General features: G+C 43.0%; 1 protein-coding gene across 2 annotated transcripts in view; it reads right to left on the bottom strand.

The window, feature by feature from the left end:
• ME3 (malic enzyme 3) overlaps positions 1-12519 on the bottom strand; it is a 142963-nt gene extending 130444 nt beyond the window's left edge. For both annotated transcript variants that reach the window (XM_089512875.1, XM_089512876.1), the window contains exons 1-2: positions 12431-12519; positions 12075-12284 (exon numbers count right to left, since the gene is read on the bottom strand). In XM_089512875.1, the coding sequence (XP_089369001.1) occupies positions 12075-12248 (174 nt within the window). In that variant the 5' untranslated portion in view covers positions 12249-12284; positions 12431-12519. The remainder of the gene's footprint in view (positions 1-12074; positions 12285-12430) is intronic.
• Between the last annotated feature and the right edge of the window lie 8044 nt (positions 12520-20563).

Genomic DNA, 20563 nt, shown 5'->3' with positions numbered 1-20563 from the left:
TAAGTCTCTAACAGAAGGGGGGAAGTACAACTGCATGTGTATGGAGCTTAACAGAGATTTATGACACCAACAGAAATCTGGAAAAGACTGTATGAATAATTTAGTCTACTGGCAAAATTATGCTGTCACTCCTGTATGGTGGAATGATCAATTCCTAAACTGGGCAGACATGGCAAAGATCTCTCCCTGCAGAGCTTCAGTGCAACTCTCCACTGGACAGTAATTCTAGGCAAGTTTATTAGGAAGCTGTTATGACTTGGACTTTCTTCCAAGAAAAGGGCTTTAGGTTTGGCGTAGTAACCACAAGAAGCCCATGGATCTGACCTGAAAGCCCTTCCTGTTCCACAACATGCAGCATCTGGAAGGAGGTATGTCTCATGATGGAGCTTGAACATTTCAACCAAATGCTGAATCGACGACACCAGGATTCACAAGGGCCTTGTGGATGGCTCACACTTGTGGCTTTACTGCTCCCAAGCAACTGGGTCATTCCTCGATCTCGGAAGAAGTGTAAACACAGCTGTTCAGATCTTATGCAGGCCAAGAGCTCAGAGAGGTTTTCACATTACCCAAGATCTTTCTTGCAGAAATTCCAAATGAACCTTCTTTGAGTAACTTTTATAGACTGCAATACATGCATCTGCCAGCATCTGGGCATGTGGAGCCCTGCCCATGGCATATCAAGTGGCTACATATAAGGTGCCAACTGCCAACACAGCTGCCAGTTTTGAAATCTGGTGTTTGCACATAGAGGTTGCATATATAGGCATGCCTCAGTTAACACTGGCTAGGACTGTGAAGCTCCTTCTAACAAAGTCTTTTTACACCTGTCCAGTGTCCTGCTTTTCCTTCCTCATCTAGTGGGATGTTTTCTAGCAGCATCAGCCTTAGGGTGGCAATTCTCAACTGTCAGAAGTTGAAAAACACAGCTCTAGAGCAGTGTCTGATGTTAAATCACAAGTTAATCACATTGCGATGTAACAATAAGCAGACATTTAACACAGGATAGCAACATACTGGCTCTCACTGTCCAATTGCTTCTGCCAATTGCTTCCATCCAACAAGCCAGAGAAATAATCTTAAAACAAATCCTGGGCTATATCTCCGGCTTGTCAAAAGAGAAATAAGCCAGAGGGTCAGTAGCAATCTAAATGTACCCTCAGTTCACCCCTGCTCTCAATATCAATTGGCAACCTCTACACAAATGCCGGTGCTATCTAGCAATAAGCATTTAGCAGTGCATTAACACACTATTTATCCATGAGAATGTGGGACATGGAACCCCAGTCAACAGGATCATTTGCTACTTTAGCTGAAGCTGAAAATAAAAATAAAAGTTTAAAAAGCCCCCCAAAACCCAAATACCAGTACACACAAAATAGTTGTGCTTCCTTTCAAGATTTCAGTCAGCTAGCCATGACCTTCCCAGGCATATTTCACTTCAGCTGCCCATAGATTATAAGCATCCCCTGCCCACTAAGCATGCTGAATCTCAGTGAATTGTTTTGGATCCCACCCACCCCCACCCCCAGGATCTGGGCTTTTTCACCCTAAAAACTGCCAACCTTGATGTTTTCCTGCTTGGACTGTAAATTTATTTACATGTTATGTGTTAGTTCTTATTGGTTAATTCCAGCTAAGTAGATCTATTGAATCAATTGTTGGTGAGTAACAGTTAGGTAAATCCTACTGATTTTGTGGATCTACTTAGTCGAGACATTCATTAAGATTCAGGCCTACCTGTGTGTAGCATACAAAATCCAAATAACAGAAAAGAGTTGTGCTTTAGAAAGTGGAAGATCTTCTTATTTCTTAAACTCATTCCCCCCTCTTTTCCTTACATGAACTGCAAAGAAAGTATTTTATTATACCTAATAGATAAGATCACCAGTGTTCTGTTAACATTCCTTTGGGAGCAGGATCTTGCCTGTGGGCTCCCTTGTTCTTATCTGTTGGCTATTCCATGAACTCATTTCCAGCAAGAACAGATCTCTTATTATTTATCAGCTATGATAACTCAACACATGATTCTCAAAGATGCACTCAAAGCTATGAGTTTTGACCCACCCGAGTGACACAACCCTCTTTTGAAATGCCAGTGTTCATCTACCGGGAGCAGAGCCAGAGGCTTGGAAAGAAAAAGATTCCATGGATCACTTAGTCCAATTTTTAAAATTGCCTGATGAAATCATTTTTGTTTTTTGGAGAGGATAAAAATGTTCAGTGCAACAATGAAGGCACACACACACCAGTACGTTTACTAGTGGAGCTGGCATTCAATTTTTGAAAGCATCCAAATCATAAGGTTCTAAGTTAAAAAATGTGAAAGACGTTCTAGGAAGGAAAGTTTCCCCTCCCTTCCTCCTTCCCCATGAAAAGACCCACACAGTCCATCTCACACAGCAAACTTTATAGGAGCTGTCCAACATGCTGAACCTATAGGTTGAGATCCTATAACTATTTACCAGTCGAGTTAAGCTAGGATAGTACAGTGCTAAACTATGCTATAAAAGAACTAGACAAGAGTTGCAAACTCAGAGCTGTGGCTTCATTGATTGAGGCCCTATACAGACCATCCCAAAATGCTGGCCTTTGGGTGGAGTCGGGGTGCAGTGTCCTGATGACACATTCGCTGACTCCGCCCCAGGGTGCCATGATGCCATGCGCTGCAACATATAGCTGTGCCACCATGGCTATGGCACCCTTTGGAGGGTACAAAAAGGAGCTGCTTTTTTGGATCCTTTTTGCGCCCTCCAAAGGCTAAATCGGGACCACAGCATGACATTGCTGCAACCCTGATCTGGCCAGGAGCAGTCTATAGAGCCCCTGAGTCTACACATTTGGAATGTGATCTTCCTCTTTTCCTACTTTCTAACTTGCCAAGCATTACTATCTTCTCATGATACGACCAAAGAACGACAGCCTTAATTTAATCATTTTGACTTCTAGAGAGAGTTCAGGCTTGAGTGTGCTCTTGGCCCCTTTAATTGTCTTTTTAGCAGTCCTCCACCCAAAGGCCAGCATTTTGGGATGGTCTGTATAGGGCCTCAATCAATGAAGCCACAGCTCTGAGTTTGCAACACCTGAGCAGGATTGTTCATGCCAGGGTGACTTGGAGGTCTCTCTTTCATAGGCTTGCCATTTCTTGAGGCTGACTTGAAGGCAGTTTACACACACATACAAGTTCACTGGAGTGCCTATGATGAATACCACTGTAATGCAATCTTTGAGAAATGGTGAATGGGTATACTGTAGCTGTCACTACAACGCGCAATGCACAGAGGTAAAATGTAATGCACCATGCACAATCCACCACACTGACACTCTAAGTGCATAACTGCATATATAACAGCTCTGCATGCAGAACTTTGTTCCTATCCCTTTGCCTCTTCCACCTGGATACATGCATTCTGCATTGTTCCCCCCCGCAAAAAATCCCCCAGTCTCTATGCACAGCATATTTTATGTCAATAAAAGAGACTGTCTCTCTCCAAACTTACCTATTTTAATTAATTTTGACTTCCATTTTAGTGTTGTTATTTTTAGTGTTGTTATTTTAGTTTTAGGGTAAGGGATAAGGGGATATGTACTTTTAGTTATGTGTGTACAGTACTATGTATTTTATTTATGCATTTCATTGTAACTCGCCTTGATCCTTATGGAGAGGCGGGATTTAAATAAAATTTATTATTATTATGAGTAGTAGTATGGGTAGTGGTTTGAGCATAGGACTTGGACTCTGGAGATCGGAGTTTGGTTCCCCACTTGGCCATGGAAACCTGTTGGGTGACCTTGGTCAAGTCACACCCTCTCAACCCCAGAAAAAAAACATGATAGGTTCGCCATAAGTCAGAAATGACTTGAAGGCACATAACCACAACTTTACCAACAAGATTCTGGACTTGGCGATAAGGTTCACCACTTTGTACAGCTTGTTTAGAGATGTGGAATGAAACTAACGTCACTGATACCATACTGTTCAGGAGGGCCTCAAGGTAGTAGTAATTGTTTACAGGGGTTGTAACTAAGCCTTATGATGAACACATAGGGAACTGTGTATGTTTAACTTGGAGAATAGAAGACAGAGAGATGACATGACAGACATCTTTAAATATCAAAAAGAATATCACCTAGCCTCAGGAGCAGCAGAAAACAAGTTGGCTCCATCTTCTATGTGACAATCTTTTTGCTATTTAAGGATATTTAAACACTAAACAATGGATTCAACTTACAAAAAAAGAGATCCCACCCAAATATCAGGAAGACATTTTTGACTGTAAGAACTGTTCAACAATGGAATAGACTGCTTCGGGGGATAGTGGAGTCTCCTTTGAAGGTTTATCAACAGAGGATGGATAGGCATCTCTCAGCAGTGGTTTGCCTACATATTCCTGTATGACAGGGATTTGCATTAGGTGGCCCTTGATATCCCTTTCAACTCTAAGATTCTACAATCATATCATCTTACAAGATGGCATTAAGTCCTCATATAATTAATTTGTGGTAAGCAAGACCTCTCCCATTGCATGTTCTCCTAGACCAGTCTTCTTGTTTCTGTGTGCTCCTTTCACATACTGACCCATCATTTAAAAAAAATAATTCTTAATTACATTTATAGTCTGCTTTTCCTTCAGTGAGGAAAGTGTCATATATAGATTTCTTCATCCCTACTTCTCCTCCCAACAACCCTGCGAGTAGGTCAGGCTGAGATATGCAATAGGTCCACATTCATCCAATGGATTTCTGTGAATACTTCACACCAGGAACTCGCAAGTCCCAGTCCAGTCCCCAAACCATTGTACTATACTGTCTACAAGGCTGAGTGAGAAAAGTTCTTTCCAATATTCATACTGTTTTATTTATTCATGCTTTTCTAAAGAAGGAACTGAAAGAGTTTGTACTAAAACTACAACTGCAAGTTCAAGTTTTGATAGCTGGAACACACTACTAACATGGCACAGAGGGAAAAAAGAAAGCACAGCGTTAGTATTCAAAACACAGCAGTTATTCAGTTTCACTTACTACCTTGACTTTGCTTATATAGGAAAAGCCTCTGTTCCTGAAGCTGAGGATTTACAAAAATAACTTTTGATTCTTTTCAAATTCATACAGGGGTTTATAAATCCCCAGCAGCACTCTGAATTGTGCTTGGAAACAGATCCGTTGCCAGTAAAGCTCTTATAACAAAGCGGTGATGTAACTAGCCATGTTATTAAAAGTTCTCAAATTCATCTTCCCAAATGAACCTTTATGCCGATTTGCATCTCTGCCAACAAGGTCAATTTTTGCAACTTTAATGAGGTGGTTAATTTATCTTCCCTCATGCATATACGTACCCATTCTACAAGACTTTTTAAAAAGAAATAATTTGAATTTAAGCAATGGCTGGCAAATTGTAATGAATTTTTGATTACCATATGTGAAATCTCTTTGAGTGGCAGGTTCCTGCCTTGCCCCATTTCACTGCTGGTTTGATTCAGCTGCATAAGGATAGGCTTGAGACTGGCAGCCCCCTCAAGTGGAATATCAACAAATTTATAGAAACACACACATGTCACACTAACAAAAGGCTCTTGAAAAGTTTAATGGAAAACTGGGGAAAGAACCTGCTGAATTGGGATATATTTATAAATTCCTTACCATTAGCAGAGGTAGCAGAGGTATGAAGAAAAACAATGGCGTCATGGTACACTATACCTATTAGTACACAAGTCCTAAAATTGCACAGGGCCTACAAACTCTAAAGGCACCAGATCCCATGTGATCTTGGAAGCTAAGTAGGGTCAGCCCTGGTTTGTACTTGGATAGGAGAACATCAAAGGTATACCAGGTGCTATAGGCCACATTTCAGAGGAAGCAACTGGCAAACCACCAGTTTTCTTTGCCTATGAAAACCCTATGATATTCATGTTGTCACCATAAGTTGACAGGCAACTTGAAGGCACATATTTATTTATTTATTTCACTTCTATGCCACCTTTCTCCCAAAAAGAGAAAGTTCACAAAATAAAACATACACATATTTCAACATATTACAAAAGGAATCTCTCCAGAGAAGGTTTTGACCCCAGAGAACTGATGTTTATATCCAAATTTATTGCTTGCCCAGTCAATGCTAACAAGCCATTTTAAAAGCTACAATTTAAAAGTGTGTTGTTGTTGTTGCATGCCTCCAAGTCATTTTTTACTTATGGTGACCCCAAGACAAACCTAACTTGGCAAGTTTCTTCAGAGAAGGATTGCCATTGCCATTCTCTGAGGCTAAGAAAGTGTGACTTGTCCAAGGTCACCCAGTGGGTTTTTATGCTCGAGTAGGGAATCGAACCCTGAATCTTCATAACTGTAGTCAAACCGCTACATCATGCTGGCTCTCCATGTGAATATGTGCCTTCAAATCACCTAATGACTTATGGAAAAACTATGAATTTTATACGATTTTCTTAGGAAAGGCATACTCAATGGTGGTTTACTAGTTCCTTCCTCTGAAATATAGCCTACAGCTCCTGTTATTCATTGGCAGTCTCCCATCCAACTACTAACCAGGCCAATCCTGTTTAGGTTCCAAGGCCAGAAGGCTATTTTTAACTGTTTGATACTCAAATCTGAAAATGTATGGTCAGGGTCACAGTTTGCATTCTCCTTTTTCCTTATTTATCTATTCCACTCCCACCACTGTGTAACTATGCTTAAAAAAGAGCACCTGAGGAAATAGGCTGATATCCACAAAAAGCACAGACTAAAATAGATCAGTTAGTCTTAAAGGTGCTGCTCCATTCCTCTCCATAGGTTTTTCCCCAACCTTTTTACAACAAAAGGGATGACTCAGAAACAAAAAGCTCATTCAAAAGTTTTCAGTTTCTATGGTGCAGTTCTGCTGCAATGCTTTGAAAAACTGCAAGGAAAAAACTTATTTTGGTGGAGCTGGGAAGTCACTCTTCTGCCAGTTTCCAGTCACGTTCTTTTAAAAATAAAATAAAATTGCTGACTCCTGAATTATACATCTGCAAGGTGTGGAGGGGCACTTCTCCAAAAGATAGAGAAAGGGCTCATCCGGAAAGATATAAGTCTCTGCAAGTATCAAGAGCTTTCAGTTCTTATATTCCCAGGTTTGCATCCAAATGCTTTCTTGACATATCCAGGGTACCTTCCCGGGTCCTGCCCCATATTTTCTTCTCCTCTACCTTCCATGGACCACATCGCATCTAGTTAGACCCATACGACATTTCAGAAATCTGTTTCCCCCATTTTCCACAGAGCATTCTTCACATTCAGGTGTTATAATCAAAGTGCTAAAGTGCTTTACTGGTTGAGTCTCCTTTATTCAGAATCCCAAAATATGAAATATGCCAAAACACAAAACTTTTGTACTGAGTGGCCAAAATGTTGCTGTTGTTGTTTTCGGCCTTCCAGTTTCTTTTGACTTATTGTGACCCTAGGGTGAGCCTATGATGGGGTTTTCTTGGCAAGATTTGTTCAGAAGAGGTTTGCCATTGCCTTCCCCTGAGGCTGAGAGAATGTGAGTTGCCCATCGTCACCCAGTGGGTTTCCATGCTCAAGTTCCATTAAATAAAATGGCATAGTAAAATGGTGTCCCTTGTATAAAATGGCAAAAATCAAGGTTTCCTTTTGTAATTTATATATTTTTAAATATTTTCAAGCCATGGGTGGTTGAATCCATAGATTAGGAATCTGTGGATACGGAGGGCCAACTGTATATGCAAATACAGGTTATACCATTTTAACTGTCAATTTTGTAAGTTTTTAACTTTATTGTGTTTTTTAGACTGTAAACTGCCTTTGCGTCCCAGTCTTGGAAGAAAGCAGGATAGAAATCATCATCATCATCATCATCATCATCATCATCATCATCCCAAAATCTATAACACCACTGGTCCCAAGTATTTCAGGTAAGGGAGGCTCAACCTATAGCCATATTACACTAGTTAAACTTTAGGATCATTTTGTTTTGGTGCAAGCATCCCACTTTCCCATCCTTGGTTTTCCTTGCTTCAATCTGTGTCCTGAAAAGAATAGCTGTGTTTACTGATGGTGGCCATCTCAGCCAGTTCTAGGATACAGGTTGAGTCTCTCTTCTTCAAAATGCTTGGGACCATAAGTGTTTCAGATTTTGAACTTTTTAGGATTTTGGAGTATTTGCATATACATAATGAGGTATCTTGGAGATGGGACCAAACTCTAAACATGAAATTCACTTATGCTTTGTTTGCACTTTATACACATAGCCTGAAGGTAATTTTATAAATAGTATTTTAAATGGGTTTCTGCATGAAACAAAGTCTGTGTACATTCAATGTTTGTGGACACATAAGAAAGCAGAAGGAGTGGAGGATGTTGACTGAATATATGAAAAACAAGGGAGGTCTGTTATTTTTTTAGAAGAGTGATATATATAACATAGAGGATTTTTGTAAAGTTCCATTTTTTTTAAGATCATTAGTAGCATCTTTCATTTGTAGTCTGATAATAAAATTTAACGATTATTATAATCATTATATTAACTTCTGAATAAACTAATGGGAGATAAGTAAAGTAACACAGTCACGTATGTTGAAAGCTATTGTTTCCCTGTCTATAGTGTGTAGAATATTATTATTATTATTATTATTATTATTATTATTATTATTATTATTAGCCTTTATTTATAAAGTACTGTAAATTTACACAGTGCTGTACATACAATCTTTTTAATTGGACAGTTCCCTGCCCTCAGGCTTACAATCTAAAAAGACACGACACAAAGGGGGTGGTGGTGGGGAAGGGGCCTCTCTAGTAGGATAATACATATAAAATACATAGCAATACAGGAAATGATTCAATAAAACAGGCAACAAAAGAACATCAAATAGCAAGTGACAATTATGCAATTCCTGGGAATGCTGCCCTGAACAGGATGGTCTTCAACTCCGTTTTAAAGCTGGTTAAAGAAGTGATGGCTCTTGCTTGCGGGGGAAGAAAGTTCCAGGAGTGAGGGGCAGGAAGTGAAAAGGGGCAAATCCGGGATGGGGCAGAGGAAATCCTGGGCTGGGACAGCAGACCTTGACTACCAGAACAGAGGGCCCTGGTGGGAAGGTGAGGAGAAAGAAGGTCTGATAAGTAAGGAGGGGCCAGCCCATGGAGGGCTTTAAACATCGACAGCAGGAGCTTATACTGAATACGGAAAGGGAGAGGAAACCAGTGAAGGGATGCCAACACAGGAGAGATATGGTCACAGCGGTGGGCAGATGTGATAATGCGTGCAGCTGAATGCTGGACAGAAATTAAAGGACGGAGGTGAGAAAGAGGAAGCCCAGCCAGGAGGATGTTACAGTAATCAAGTCTTGAGACCACTAGGGCATGGACCAGGATCTTGGCAGTAGAGGCCGAGAGATATGGTCGGATTTTAGCAATATTGTACAAAAAGAATCTACAAGCCTTGGCTGTGGTCTGGATCTGAGGGATACACGACAGAGAAGAGTCAAAGATAAAACCAAGACTGCGGGCTTGCTGGACTGGTTGAATAGAAATGTTGTCCACAGAGACAGAAAAGGAGTGTTGAAGGGTGGACTTAGGGGGAAAGACAAGAAGCTCCTTCTTGGACATGTTGAGCTTCAAACGCCGATGACGCATCCACTGCGAGACAGCTGTGAGGCAAGACGAGATTTGCTGTTCAAACCTTGGAGAAAGGTCAGGGGTGGAAAGATACAGCTGGGTGTCATCGGCATACAGATGGTAGGAAAAACCAAAAGAGCTGATGAGTTTACCTAAGGACAGTGTGTAGCGAGAAAACAGAAGGGGACCCAGAACAGAGCCCTGGGGAACGCCAACAGATAAGGGAACAGGAGATGAAGTCTGACCACCTGTGACCAATGCAAAAGATCTGCCAGACAAATAAGATCTAAACCAGTCGAGAACAGAGTCTGAGCACCCAAGGTCAGAGAGTATGTCAACTAGAAGACAGTGATCAATGGTGTCAAAGGCTGCAGAAAAATCAAGAAGGATGAGAACAGAGTAAAGGCCATTAGCCTTGGCCCGTAAAAGGTCATTGGAGATCTTAGTGAGAGCTGTTTCAGTGGAATGCCTTGGGCGGAAACCAGACTGAAAGTTTTGTTTGTTGTCAGTTATACTTTTTTTAAGATATAGAAAATTGTTGTGTATTTGTAAATGGGTTTTTGTATGTTCATTTGATTGTTTTAATGAAAATACTTTTAAACAAGAAAAAAAAAGCAAGCAAGCAAAGGTTTCACTACCTTATCTACCCATCTGGATAATTCTGGATAAGATACTCAACCTGCAATACAAACAAGACAGCCAAAACCTTGTTCAAAGGATTTTAAGCAGATGGCCATCTGTTGGGGGCATTTTGATTGTGATTTCCTGCATGGCAGGGGTTGGGCTGGATGTCTCTTGTGGTCTCTTCCAACTCTATGATTCTGTGAGCAGAGATACATTTCATTGTGGAAAATAGTGGGTTCTTTTAAACTGTCTTGGAAAGGGGATGAAAACAATCTACAAATAAAATTCATTCACAATTTACAAATCATCTCAATATGCCTGCCAGAAGAGACTAGAACACAATGCTCTTTTAAATTCGGACAGTGTATTCAGCTGACAAATCTTTTCTGGCAGGTCATTCCACAGTCTAGGAGCGGCTGAAGAAAAAGTATAGGATGATGATGTTGTTGTTGATGATAATAATAATATAGTATGTATAAAATATAGTGAGAGCCAGCATGGCGTAATGGTTTGAGAGCTGACTAGGACTTTGGAGAACAGGGTGTGAATCCCTGCACAGCCATGGAAACCCACTTGGGCAAGTCACACTCTCTCAGCCTCGGGGGAAGGCAAAGGAACACCCCCTCAACAAATCTTACCAAGAAAACCCCATGATAGGTCTACCTTAGGGTCGCCATAAGTCGGAAACAACTTGAAGGCAAAACAACAACAAATATATACAGATAAGTGTGGTGCAGTGGTTTGAGTGTTGGACTATGACTCTGAGACCATGGTTCGAATTCCCACTCAGCCATGGAAACCCACAGGGCGACCTTGGGTGAGTCACACACTCTCAGCCTCAGAAAGCCCTGTGATAGGTTCTGATTCAGGGTCACCGTAAGTCAGAAATGACTTGATGCACACCGGAACATAGCAAGACAATAATTGATCACAATGAGAGCCTTTAGGCTGAAGAGCGTTGTATAAATGCCATAAATAAATAAATAAATAAATAAATAAAGATGGTGGCATTGCAGGGATAGAGTCCTTGAACAGCTTCTTTTCTGCTTAGGACTTTATAACATGGAGGCAAATTGGAGGCAAACTGGTTAAATCCCATGCAGAAACAGGATTATCAAATCCGCAAATCACCCGCTTTTTCAGGTTGTTTTTCAGACACGTTGGTGTCAATGAGAAATAATGTGGCATTAATAACAATGGCAAGTACATTTCACCACTGTGCCATCAGTGCTCCCTGAAGTTCCCAAAAGTAAAAAGGAAGGGGTTTTGTCAACTTTGCGTTCTTACTAATGTCACGTTATTTCTCACTGACGCAAACGTCGTCTGAAAAGCTTTTGCGGGTTATTTCTAATTTCTGTTCAGGTTCACCCTGAATGTCATGAAAAACAACCCACTTTGGCAGGGGTTTTTTCACTTTAAGTTAAGTTTCTGCACAGGATCCGTTCCGTGTGATAAACTCCATGGTCTAAAACAGTTCTCCGACCGAGTAACATAGAAGTCATCAAGTACACATCTTATAAAACTGTATCATTTTTAAAATGTTGTAAGCTGCCCTGAGTCCCAGTCTTGGGAGAAGGGCAGGATAACAACAACAACAACAACAATCAACTAATAGTGGGCTGTCCTTCAAAAGGAGTCACATACCCTCAGTCTCAGGCGAAGGCAATGGCAAACCTCCTCTGAACAAATCTTGCCCATGACAGGTTCATCTTAGGTTTACTCTTGAAGGCAAAACAGCAACAACCACTAATGTATACAGATAAAAAATGCTACAAAATGCAAAACAAATGAATCCAGTAGAAGATCCCTTGAGCCTAGAAGAGAGTAGGATTTGGGCTGACCTTGTTGAGGTGGGGGTTTCTGGTGATGTCGTAGCCCCTCTTTTTCACCCCCAAGATTTTAGGGGGGGAAGAGTGGCAGCCTCTCTTCTGGGGGCAGCTGAGGCAGTGAGGCCCCCCTGTGGGCCCGATCCACCGGAGCATCCCAATTCTGCATCTCAGGGACAGCAGCATCATAGCTTTCTCCAATTTGCAGGAGCTCTGGAAACAAAACTGGGTGATGCAAAAGAGGTGTCATTTAGTTCAGGGGGAAAAAAAAGAAGAGCCTCCCATCCACCCACATAACCCCCAAATCTCAATTTAATCATATCCCCAGGGATGTGCGGCATTTGGAGCTTTGCAGAGGAAGCATGGCTTACTCTTGCCTATGGAGTTTTTCCTTCCCCCAGGATCAGGTCCCTTAGCTTTTTTGCAAGTGCATCCAAGCGGCAGCAGTGAGAGGAGGCGACCCTGGAAGAAGTGAAAGCAAACCCCAGGAAGCAGATCAAGTAACCAGAGGATGCAGTTTACAAAAATAGGCAGACGCCTTCCCCTTTGCAATCTCTCCCCCCACTTCCTTCCCACATCTGCTAAAGAAACTGAGATGCAGCAGAGGGAAAGGGAGTTTGCAGAGTTCCTGATTTTTGCAGAAGGTGCTAGCTAGCTTTGGGGGATCCCATCCCTTGCAGTGATGCCCAAACTCTGGCCTTCCAGATGTCTTGGACTTCAGCCCCCAGCATCCCAGGCGATTGGCCAAGGTGGCTGAGGCTTCTGGGAGCTGTAGTCCAAACCCCCCTGAAGAACCAGAGTTTGGGGATCACTACTCAAAGTAAGCCTTCTGAGCAAGCCTTGCTCTCTCTTCCTCTCTCTCTTGTCTCTAGTTGCATTGCATCTGCACTGTAGAAATAATCCAGGTTGACACCACTTTAACTGCCATGGCTCAGTGCTGTGAGATTCTAGGAATTGTAGTTTGTTGTATCTCAAAACTACAGTTCCCAGAATTTCATGGCATTGAGCCATGGCAGTTAAAAGTGGTATCAACCTGGATTGTTTCTGCAGTGTGGACGCAGCCAGCTGCCTGTTTCAGTTAGGTGTCAGGAGGAAAGACCTTTCACATTACACAGGCTGCATCTACACTGCAGAATTGATGCAGTTTGATATTGCTTTCACTGCCAGGGTTCCATGCTATGGAATACTGGGATTTTTAGTTTTGTGAGATATTTAGCCTTCTCCATCAGAGAGCTCTGGTGCAACAACAAACTGCAAATCCTAGGATTCCATAGGATGGAGCCGTGGTAGTTAAAGCAGTGTCAAACTGGGTTAATTCTGCAGTGTGGCAGCAGCCACAGTTATAGCATTATGATTCCTTTTGAACTGCCATCAAGTGCATCCTTTGGAATCCTGAGATTTGTCTTGTCCTGGGATATATAGACTTCTCTGCTATTGCCTCAGCTAGGTACAAACCCGCCTAGGGTTTCATGGGATGCAGCTATGGCAGCTAAAAGTAGAATCGTAGTGCTATAACTGTGTAGTGTGAAATGGGACCCCTGGATCACTTTCACATCACACAGGTCCAAAACACATTGCAGAAATAATCCTGTTTGACACTGCTTTAACTGCTTTGGCTCAGTGATAGAGAATCCTGGGAACGGTAGTTTATTGTGGCACCAGAGCTCTCTGACAGAGAAGGCTAATTGTCTCACAAAACTACAATTCCCAGAATTTCCTAACACTGACCCAGGGCAGCTAAATCAGTTACAAATTGGATTATTTCTGCAGTGTGTTTTGGACCACAGTTATAGCACTATACTACATAGGGGCTGAGTCTCCCTTATCCGAAATTCTGAAATCCAAAATATTCCAAAATAGTGGCTGAAATAGTGACACCTTTGCTTTCTGATGGTTCAATGTACACAAACTTTATTTCATGAACAAAAACATTAAAAATATTGTGTATAAAATTACCTACAGGCTGTGTGGTGTATAAGGTGTATATGAAACACAAATGAATTCTGTGTTTAGACTTGGGTCCCATCTCCAAGACATCTCATTACGTATGTAAATGCAAATACAGATACTCAAAATTGAAAAAAAGTAAGTAAAGTAAAATTTAAGTTCCATTGTGTGTGTGCTGTGTGCCTCCAAGTCGTTTCCGACTTATGGAGACCTTAAGGCAAACACATCACAGGGTTTTCTTGGAAAGTTTCTTATTTGCCATTGTCATCTTCTGAGGCTGAGAGAGTGTGACTTGCCCAAGTTCACCCAGTGGGTTTCCATGATTAGCAACACAAAAATATGCTTCCATTGAGATTCAGATTACCTCTGTCTGAGTCAGGTCTGGCTCTGTTCAGGTTCTGAACAAAAAAGGAGGAATTTTGAATTTTTCTATGTTGAATTGCCTTTTCCAGTTTGTCAACCTGGACGAGATTGAGATCTTGGGCAAACTACTTTTTCAGACTACAGCTCCCAGAAGCCTCCATTAAGAACAGCGGGAATCATAGACCAAAAGAACATCTTTTCCAATATATGGCAATATATTTTTTTTCCTAGCATGCTGGAGGCAGCCTGGCCTGGCCAGTCATCTCTATGTGCACAGACAACCTCCTTTTTTGTATTGCTACTCCCAGAAACCCCAGTAAGGAGTGTGGAAGCTGTAGTCCAAAAGAGCAACTTTCCCAAGATTTGGAGGGGAAAATATATTTTTAGCCGGCTAGAGCCAGCCTAGCCCGTCAGTCATCTTTTTGTGCACACATGGGCACCAGATTAAGACCACAGTACCATCAGTTCCCTGCCACACGTCTTTCATTTCTTACATGAGGCCAAGGAGGGGGCATAACAATTATGGCTCCTGACAGGCCCCAAATACAAACCGACCCAATTAAAACTAATTAGCAGTCTCAGCAAACAAAAAGTACAGAAATCAGGACTGATCAAGCAGCAAAGTGAACAGCGGTGTGTTTTTTCCCCTGCCTCCTTCTTAGGGACAAAAGCCATTTATATAAAAACTATTTCAGTCTTTGTGAGTAGCAGAAGAGCCATTTGGATCAGATTGAAGACCAATCGAGTCCATACTGTGATCAACAGGATGCCTGTGGGAAACTCACCAACGGGACAAGTGGGCAAGAGCATTCCACCCACCCACCCCACATGATGCCTGGTGGCTCCCATGTCAGTAGAGGAGAGAATTTGCTCCAGATTTTAGTCCAAACTTGAGAGCCATCTCATGTTTTGAACCTTATAGAATCATAAAGTTGGAAGAGACCTCATGGGCCATCCAGTCCAACCCCTGCCATGCAGGAACTCACAATCAAAGCACCCACGACAGATGGCCATCCAGTCTCTGTTTACAAACCTCCAAAGAAAGAGACTCCACCATTTTCCGAGGTGGTGTGTTCCATTGTTGAGCAGCTCTTACTGTCAGGAAGTTTCTCCTAATGTTGAGGTGGAATCTCTTTTCCTGTAGTTTGCATCCATTGTTCCGTGCCAAGCCTGAAGCTGGCCTTCCCTTCTTCCCCAACTCCACCAGGGGCAAAGAAGGCAGCAGAGGCCAGGCAGCAGCAGGAGGGCATGGCAGGAGTGGTAAGTTTAAAAGCCATTCTGCCAGCCCTCAGGAAGACCAGCAGCCAAGCCACAAGCAGCTTTCTCTCTCTCCCCAACTCAACCAGGGGCAAAGAAGGCAACAGAGGCAGGACAGCAGTCAGAGGGTGTGGTCCCTCTGGAGGCAGGCCTATGAAGAGGCTCTGGAGTGCAGCACAGCTATTCTTCTCCCTAAGAACATTGGGATCAGAGAATAGTAAGACCAATGGGATGTGAGGGGGATGAGTTGGCCAGGACTAAACTGGGAGCAAGAATTGAGGTTGTGTGGGGCAAAGGAAGATATGGCGACAACAGAGTGAGGTTTTGTTACAAAGGAAGGCAGGATCGATGTTTAAAAGCGATCCCACCTTCAGCTCACTCTGTTACCTAGAATAGATTGGGGAGCTTATCAACCATGCCACAGAACCTTACCTTGCTCCTTTGTAATGCCAGGTCAGTAAAGAATAAGACCCACATCATCCACAACCTCCTTGTAGATGAGGAAGCCGACCTGGCCTTTTTCACAGAGACCTGGCTGGGGGATGACAGTGCCATCACCTGGAATCAAGCCCTCCCAGCCGGGTACTCTGTCAGTGAGCAGGTAAGGGAAAGTGGGCAAGGGGGCAGAGTGGCCCTGGTCCACAGAGATAATCTCACCTTGACCAGGATACCTATCCGGACAACTGACCGCTTCGAGTGTATGTACCTCAGCCTGAAAACCAAGGATAGTATAGGGATTCGGATAGTATACCGTCCACCCCGTTGTCTAACAGACTCCCTATCCGAGCTGACATATCTGGTATTGGAGTTGTTGTTGGAGTCGCCCAGACTTATAATTCTGGGCGACTTCAACATCGAGGCCAGTTTTGCAGGTGTGGCTCAGGATTTCATGGATTCCGTGACAGGCATGGGCCTATCCCAATTGGTTTCCGGGCCAACACATTGCGCAGGTCATACCCTTGATGCAGTCTTCAGTACGGAGCAGGAATATCCATGGGCGGAGGTAACTAGTACCACCGCACTGTCGTGGACGGATCATTTCCTGGTCAAGGCTGAACTAAGAGCCACAGTCTGCCCCATCAGGGGTGGAGGACTCATTAGAATAGTCCACCCTCGAAGGTTAATTAAACCAATTGGATTCCAGAAAGCCTTAGAGGGTTCCTTGGTCGGTAATGCCGGTGATTCTGTCAAAGCTTTGGTTAATACCTGGAACAGCGATATTGCCAAGGCCATCGACACAATTGCTCCCAACCGTCCTTTCCAACCTGCTCCGAATCGTAAATCATGGTACACTGAAGATCTGAGGAAAATGAAGCGGGTTGGACAACGACTAGAGCACGACTGGCGTGACACTCGACTCTTATCTGACAGAACTCATCATAGGAAATTTATTCGTACCTATAGAGAGGCGATACAGGCAGCGCAGAGATCTTTCTCCTCTGCATGTATCGCATCTGCGGAGTCCCGTCCAGCAGAGCTGTTTAGGGTGGTAAGGGAACTGACACAGGTTCCACCTGTGCAGAACCCTTTGCTTAACCCGACAACGGCCTGCTGTGATGCTTTTAATAACTACTTCGCAGATAAAATCTCTCACATAAGAGCCGACCTGGATGCCAGGATTGCTGCAGAATCGACTGATGAGGTGTCCAGTGAACCCGTTGTTGAGGTTAAACTGGATCAGTTTGAGTTTGTGAGTACTGATGACGTGGACAAGATCCTTGGAAATGTGAAGACGACATGTCCGCTCAATCCCTGCCCATCATGGCTGGCCATCCAGGGGGGTGATGCCTCGATGGCATTTCTCAGAGATGTCTCTGAGGGAAGGTTGTGTTCCAACTTGCTTAAAGGAGGCAGTTGTTAGACCGCTCCTGACAAAACCTTCCCTGGACCCCCTGGATATGAAGAACTACAGGCCTGTATGTATCCCATCTGCCATTTTTGAACAAGGTGATCGAGAGGGCTGTCGCCCTTCAACTCCAAGTCATCTTGGATGAAACCAATTATCTAGACCCATTTCAAACCGGCTTCAGGACAGGATATGGGGTGGAGACTGCCATGGTTGCTCTGGCTGACAATCTTCATCTAGGCATTGACAGAGGAAGCGTGACTCTGTTGGTGCTTCTAGACCTCTCAGCGGCCTTCGATACAATAGATCACGACATCCTCTTGGAACGCCTGAGAGAGTTAGGAATCGATGGCACTGCACTCCAGTGGTTCCGGTCCTTCCTCTCAGGTAGATTCCAGAGGGTGATGCTCGGGGACAGTCGCTCCTCGAAAATGGAGCTTAAATGTGGCATCCCTCAAGGCGCCATACTGTCCCTGATGCTATTCAACATTTATATGAAGCTGCTGGGGGAAATCATTCGCAGACATGGGGCGGGGTGTTATCAGTATGCTGATGACACCCAAATATATTTCTCCATGTCCCGATCAGCAGCTATGACAACAGATGGCATTTCTCCCCTCAATCAGTGTCTTGAAGCAGTAATGGGCTGGATGAGGAAAAACAAACTCAGGCTGAATCTAGACAAAACAGAGGTACTTACAGTAGGGGCCCCCAAACCAGGTACAGGCTTGCAACCTCCAGTCCTAAATGGGGTCACGCTCTCCACAAAGGACTGTGTTCGCAGTCTGGGGGTGCTCCTAGATCTCGCTTCACATGAGAAATCAAGTGAATGCTGCGATCAGGAGCGCCTGTTATCAGCTTCGGCTGATACGTCAGCTGCTCCCTTTCCTGGAAGTAAAGGACCTAGAAACTGTTGTACATTCACTGGTAACTTCACGACTTGATTTCTGTAATGCGCTTTACATGGGGCTACTCTTGTGCCTAGTCCGGAAACTTCAACTAGTGCAAAATATGGCAGCCAGGCTGGTCGCCGGAAAAACTAGGAGTGACCGAATAACACCCATCTTAAAATCTCTTCACTGGCTGCCTATTAGTTTCCGGGCACAGTACAAGGTGTTGGTTATAACCTTTAAAGCCCTACATGGCTTGGGTCCAACCTATTTGAGGGATCGCCTGCTTCCATATAATCCGCCCTGCACCCTCAGGTCCTCTGGGAAGAATCTATTGCAGCCTTTAAAAACCAGACTAACTGCTACCTCCCAGAGGGCCTTCTCTGCAATTGCTTCCAAACTATGGAACGGTCTGCCAGACAAGATCCATCAAATTGCCAGCTTAGACAGCTTTAAAAAAGCTGTCAAGACAGATCTCTTCCGGCAGGCCTTTCCTGAATAAAAGTGCCCGGCCACAGAATGACTGCCCCCCGCATTATGTATTAGCCCACCACTCTGTCCTCGCTGTATTTTATTGTGTTTTTAATAGAAGTTTTAATTGTAATTTGTTTAATCCTGTTTTAAAGGGGGGAATTTGGGACATAAATTTGTAAATGTGGATTTTAACATGTTGTAGCAGCTTTGATTGTCTTGTCACAGAAAAGCGGGATATAAATAAAAGATTTATTTATTTATTTATTTATTTATTTATTTAATCTCTGGAGCAGCAGAAAACAAGCTTGCTCCATCCTCAATATGCTCCTTCAGAAACTTAAACAGGGCTATCATATCACCCATTAATATTCTCTTCTCCAGGCTAAACATCCCCAGCTCCCTAAGCTGTTCCTCATAGGGCATGGTTTCCAGACCCTTCACCATTTTAGTTGCCCCCCCCCCCTTTGAACACGCTCCAGTTTCTCAATGTCCTTTTTGAATTGTGGTGCCCAGAACTGGACACAATATTCCAGGTGGGGCCTGACCAAAGCAGAATGTAGTGGCACTATTACTTCCCTTGATCTAGACACTATACTTTTATTGATGCAGTCTAAAATTGCATTGGCCTTTTTAGCTGCTGCATCACATTGTTGACTCATGTTCAACTTGTGGTCTACTTGGACTCCTAGATCCCTTTCACACGTAGGAATTTATCACACGGGAGGAATTTCTCTTAATTTTGAATGAAAAGAAAGTGGGGCCAGAACACATTCACGTGAATTCTCTAGTTCAGCGAATTTACGTGAATTTGAATTGCGTTCGAACTGACTTCCCATTGCCCGAAAATAGCTTGCCATTGCCCGAAATTGCATGTGGTAGTCTATCAGGCAATAACGTTAAACCCCATGTTTGCGTTCGGACTGACATTGGATTATACTTCCAATTTCTCTTGTCTGATAACGTCCATAGTTTCATTCAGCTGTGCATTTAATTTTCCCGCCCTAAATGTAGTACCTTACACTTCTCCATGTTGAATTTCATTTTGTTAGCTTTGGCCCAGCTTTCTAGTCTATTCAGGTCATTTTGAATTTTGATCCTGTCCTCTGACAGAGCTTCAGAAACTTAAATAGGGCTATCATATCACCACTTAACCTTCTCTTCTCCAGGCAAAAAATACCCAGCTCCCTAAGTCGTTCCTCATCAAGCATGGTTTCCAAACCCTTCACCTTTCTTGTTGTCCTGCTTTGAACACGCTCCAGCTTCTCAGTATCCTTTTTGAATTGTGGTGCCCATATTTCCTTGTTTGAAGACAGGGTGCAACACCTTGAGGAGATCATTGAAGTTCTAACTGAAACTTTCAGAGTGGTTTGCATGTTAACCTTTTTGAAAAACAAAATGGCCCTTGTGGGCTGGGAGGTAATACAGAAATATTTCAAATAAATAATATAGTTTCTTCATAACTACCCTTGGTGCCAAAACAACCTAGAAATTCCAGGAGTCCTTAGACTGGAACCAAACTATGCCATTTCTTCTGTGTGGCAGCATCCTAGGTTAGTTTGTTTGGGCACCTCCACATGGTTTTGTATTTGTTTTGAAATGCTGTTTATAAGCTTCCCTGAGCTATTTTGGAACAGCAGGCTTTAAAATATTGGAACACTTCCAAAACCATATGTCTTGCAAGAAAATGTAGGGGCGACTTTCCATCCCTGTTCTGACCCTTCTGTAGA

The sequence above is a fragment of the Sceloporus occidentalis genome, unplaced genomic scaffold (assembly GCF_023333645.1).
Source record: "Sceloporus occidentalis isolate IW3139 unplaced genomic scaffold, rSceOcc1.0.p SCAF_2, whole genome shotgun sequence".
In the NCBI taxonomy this organism is placed as follows: Eukaryota; Metazoa; Chordata; class Lepidosauria; order Squamata; family Phrynosomatidae; genus Sceloporus; species Sceloporus occidentalis.
The sequence above is the reverse complement of the archived record's forward strand: the minus strand, read 5'-3'. Positions and strand labels throughout refer to the sequence as shown.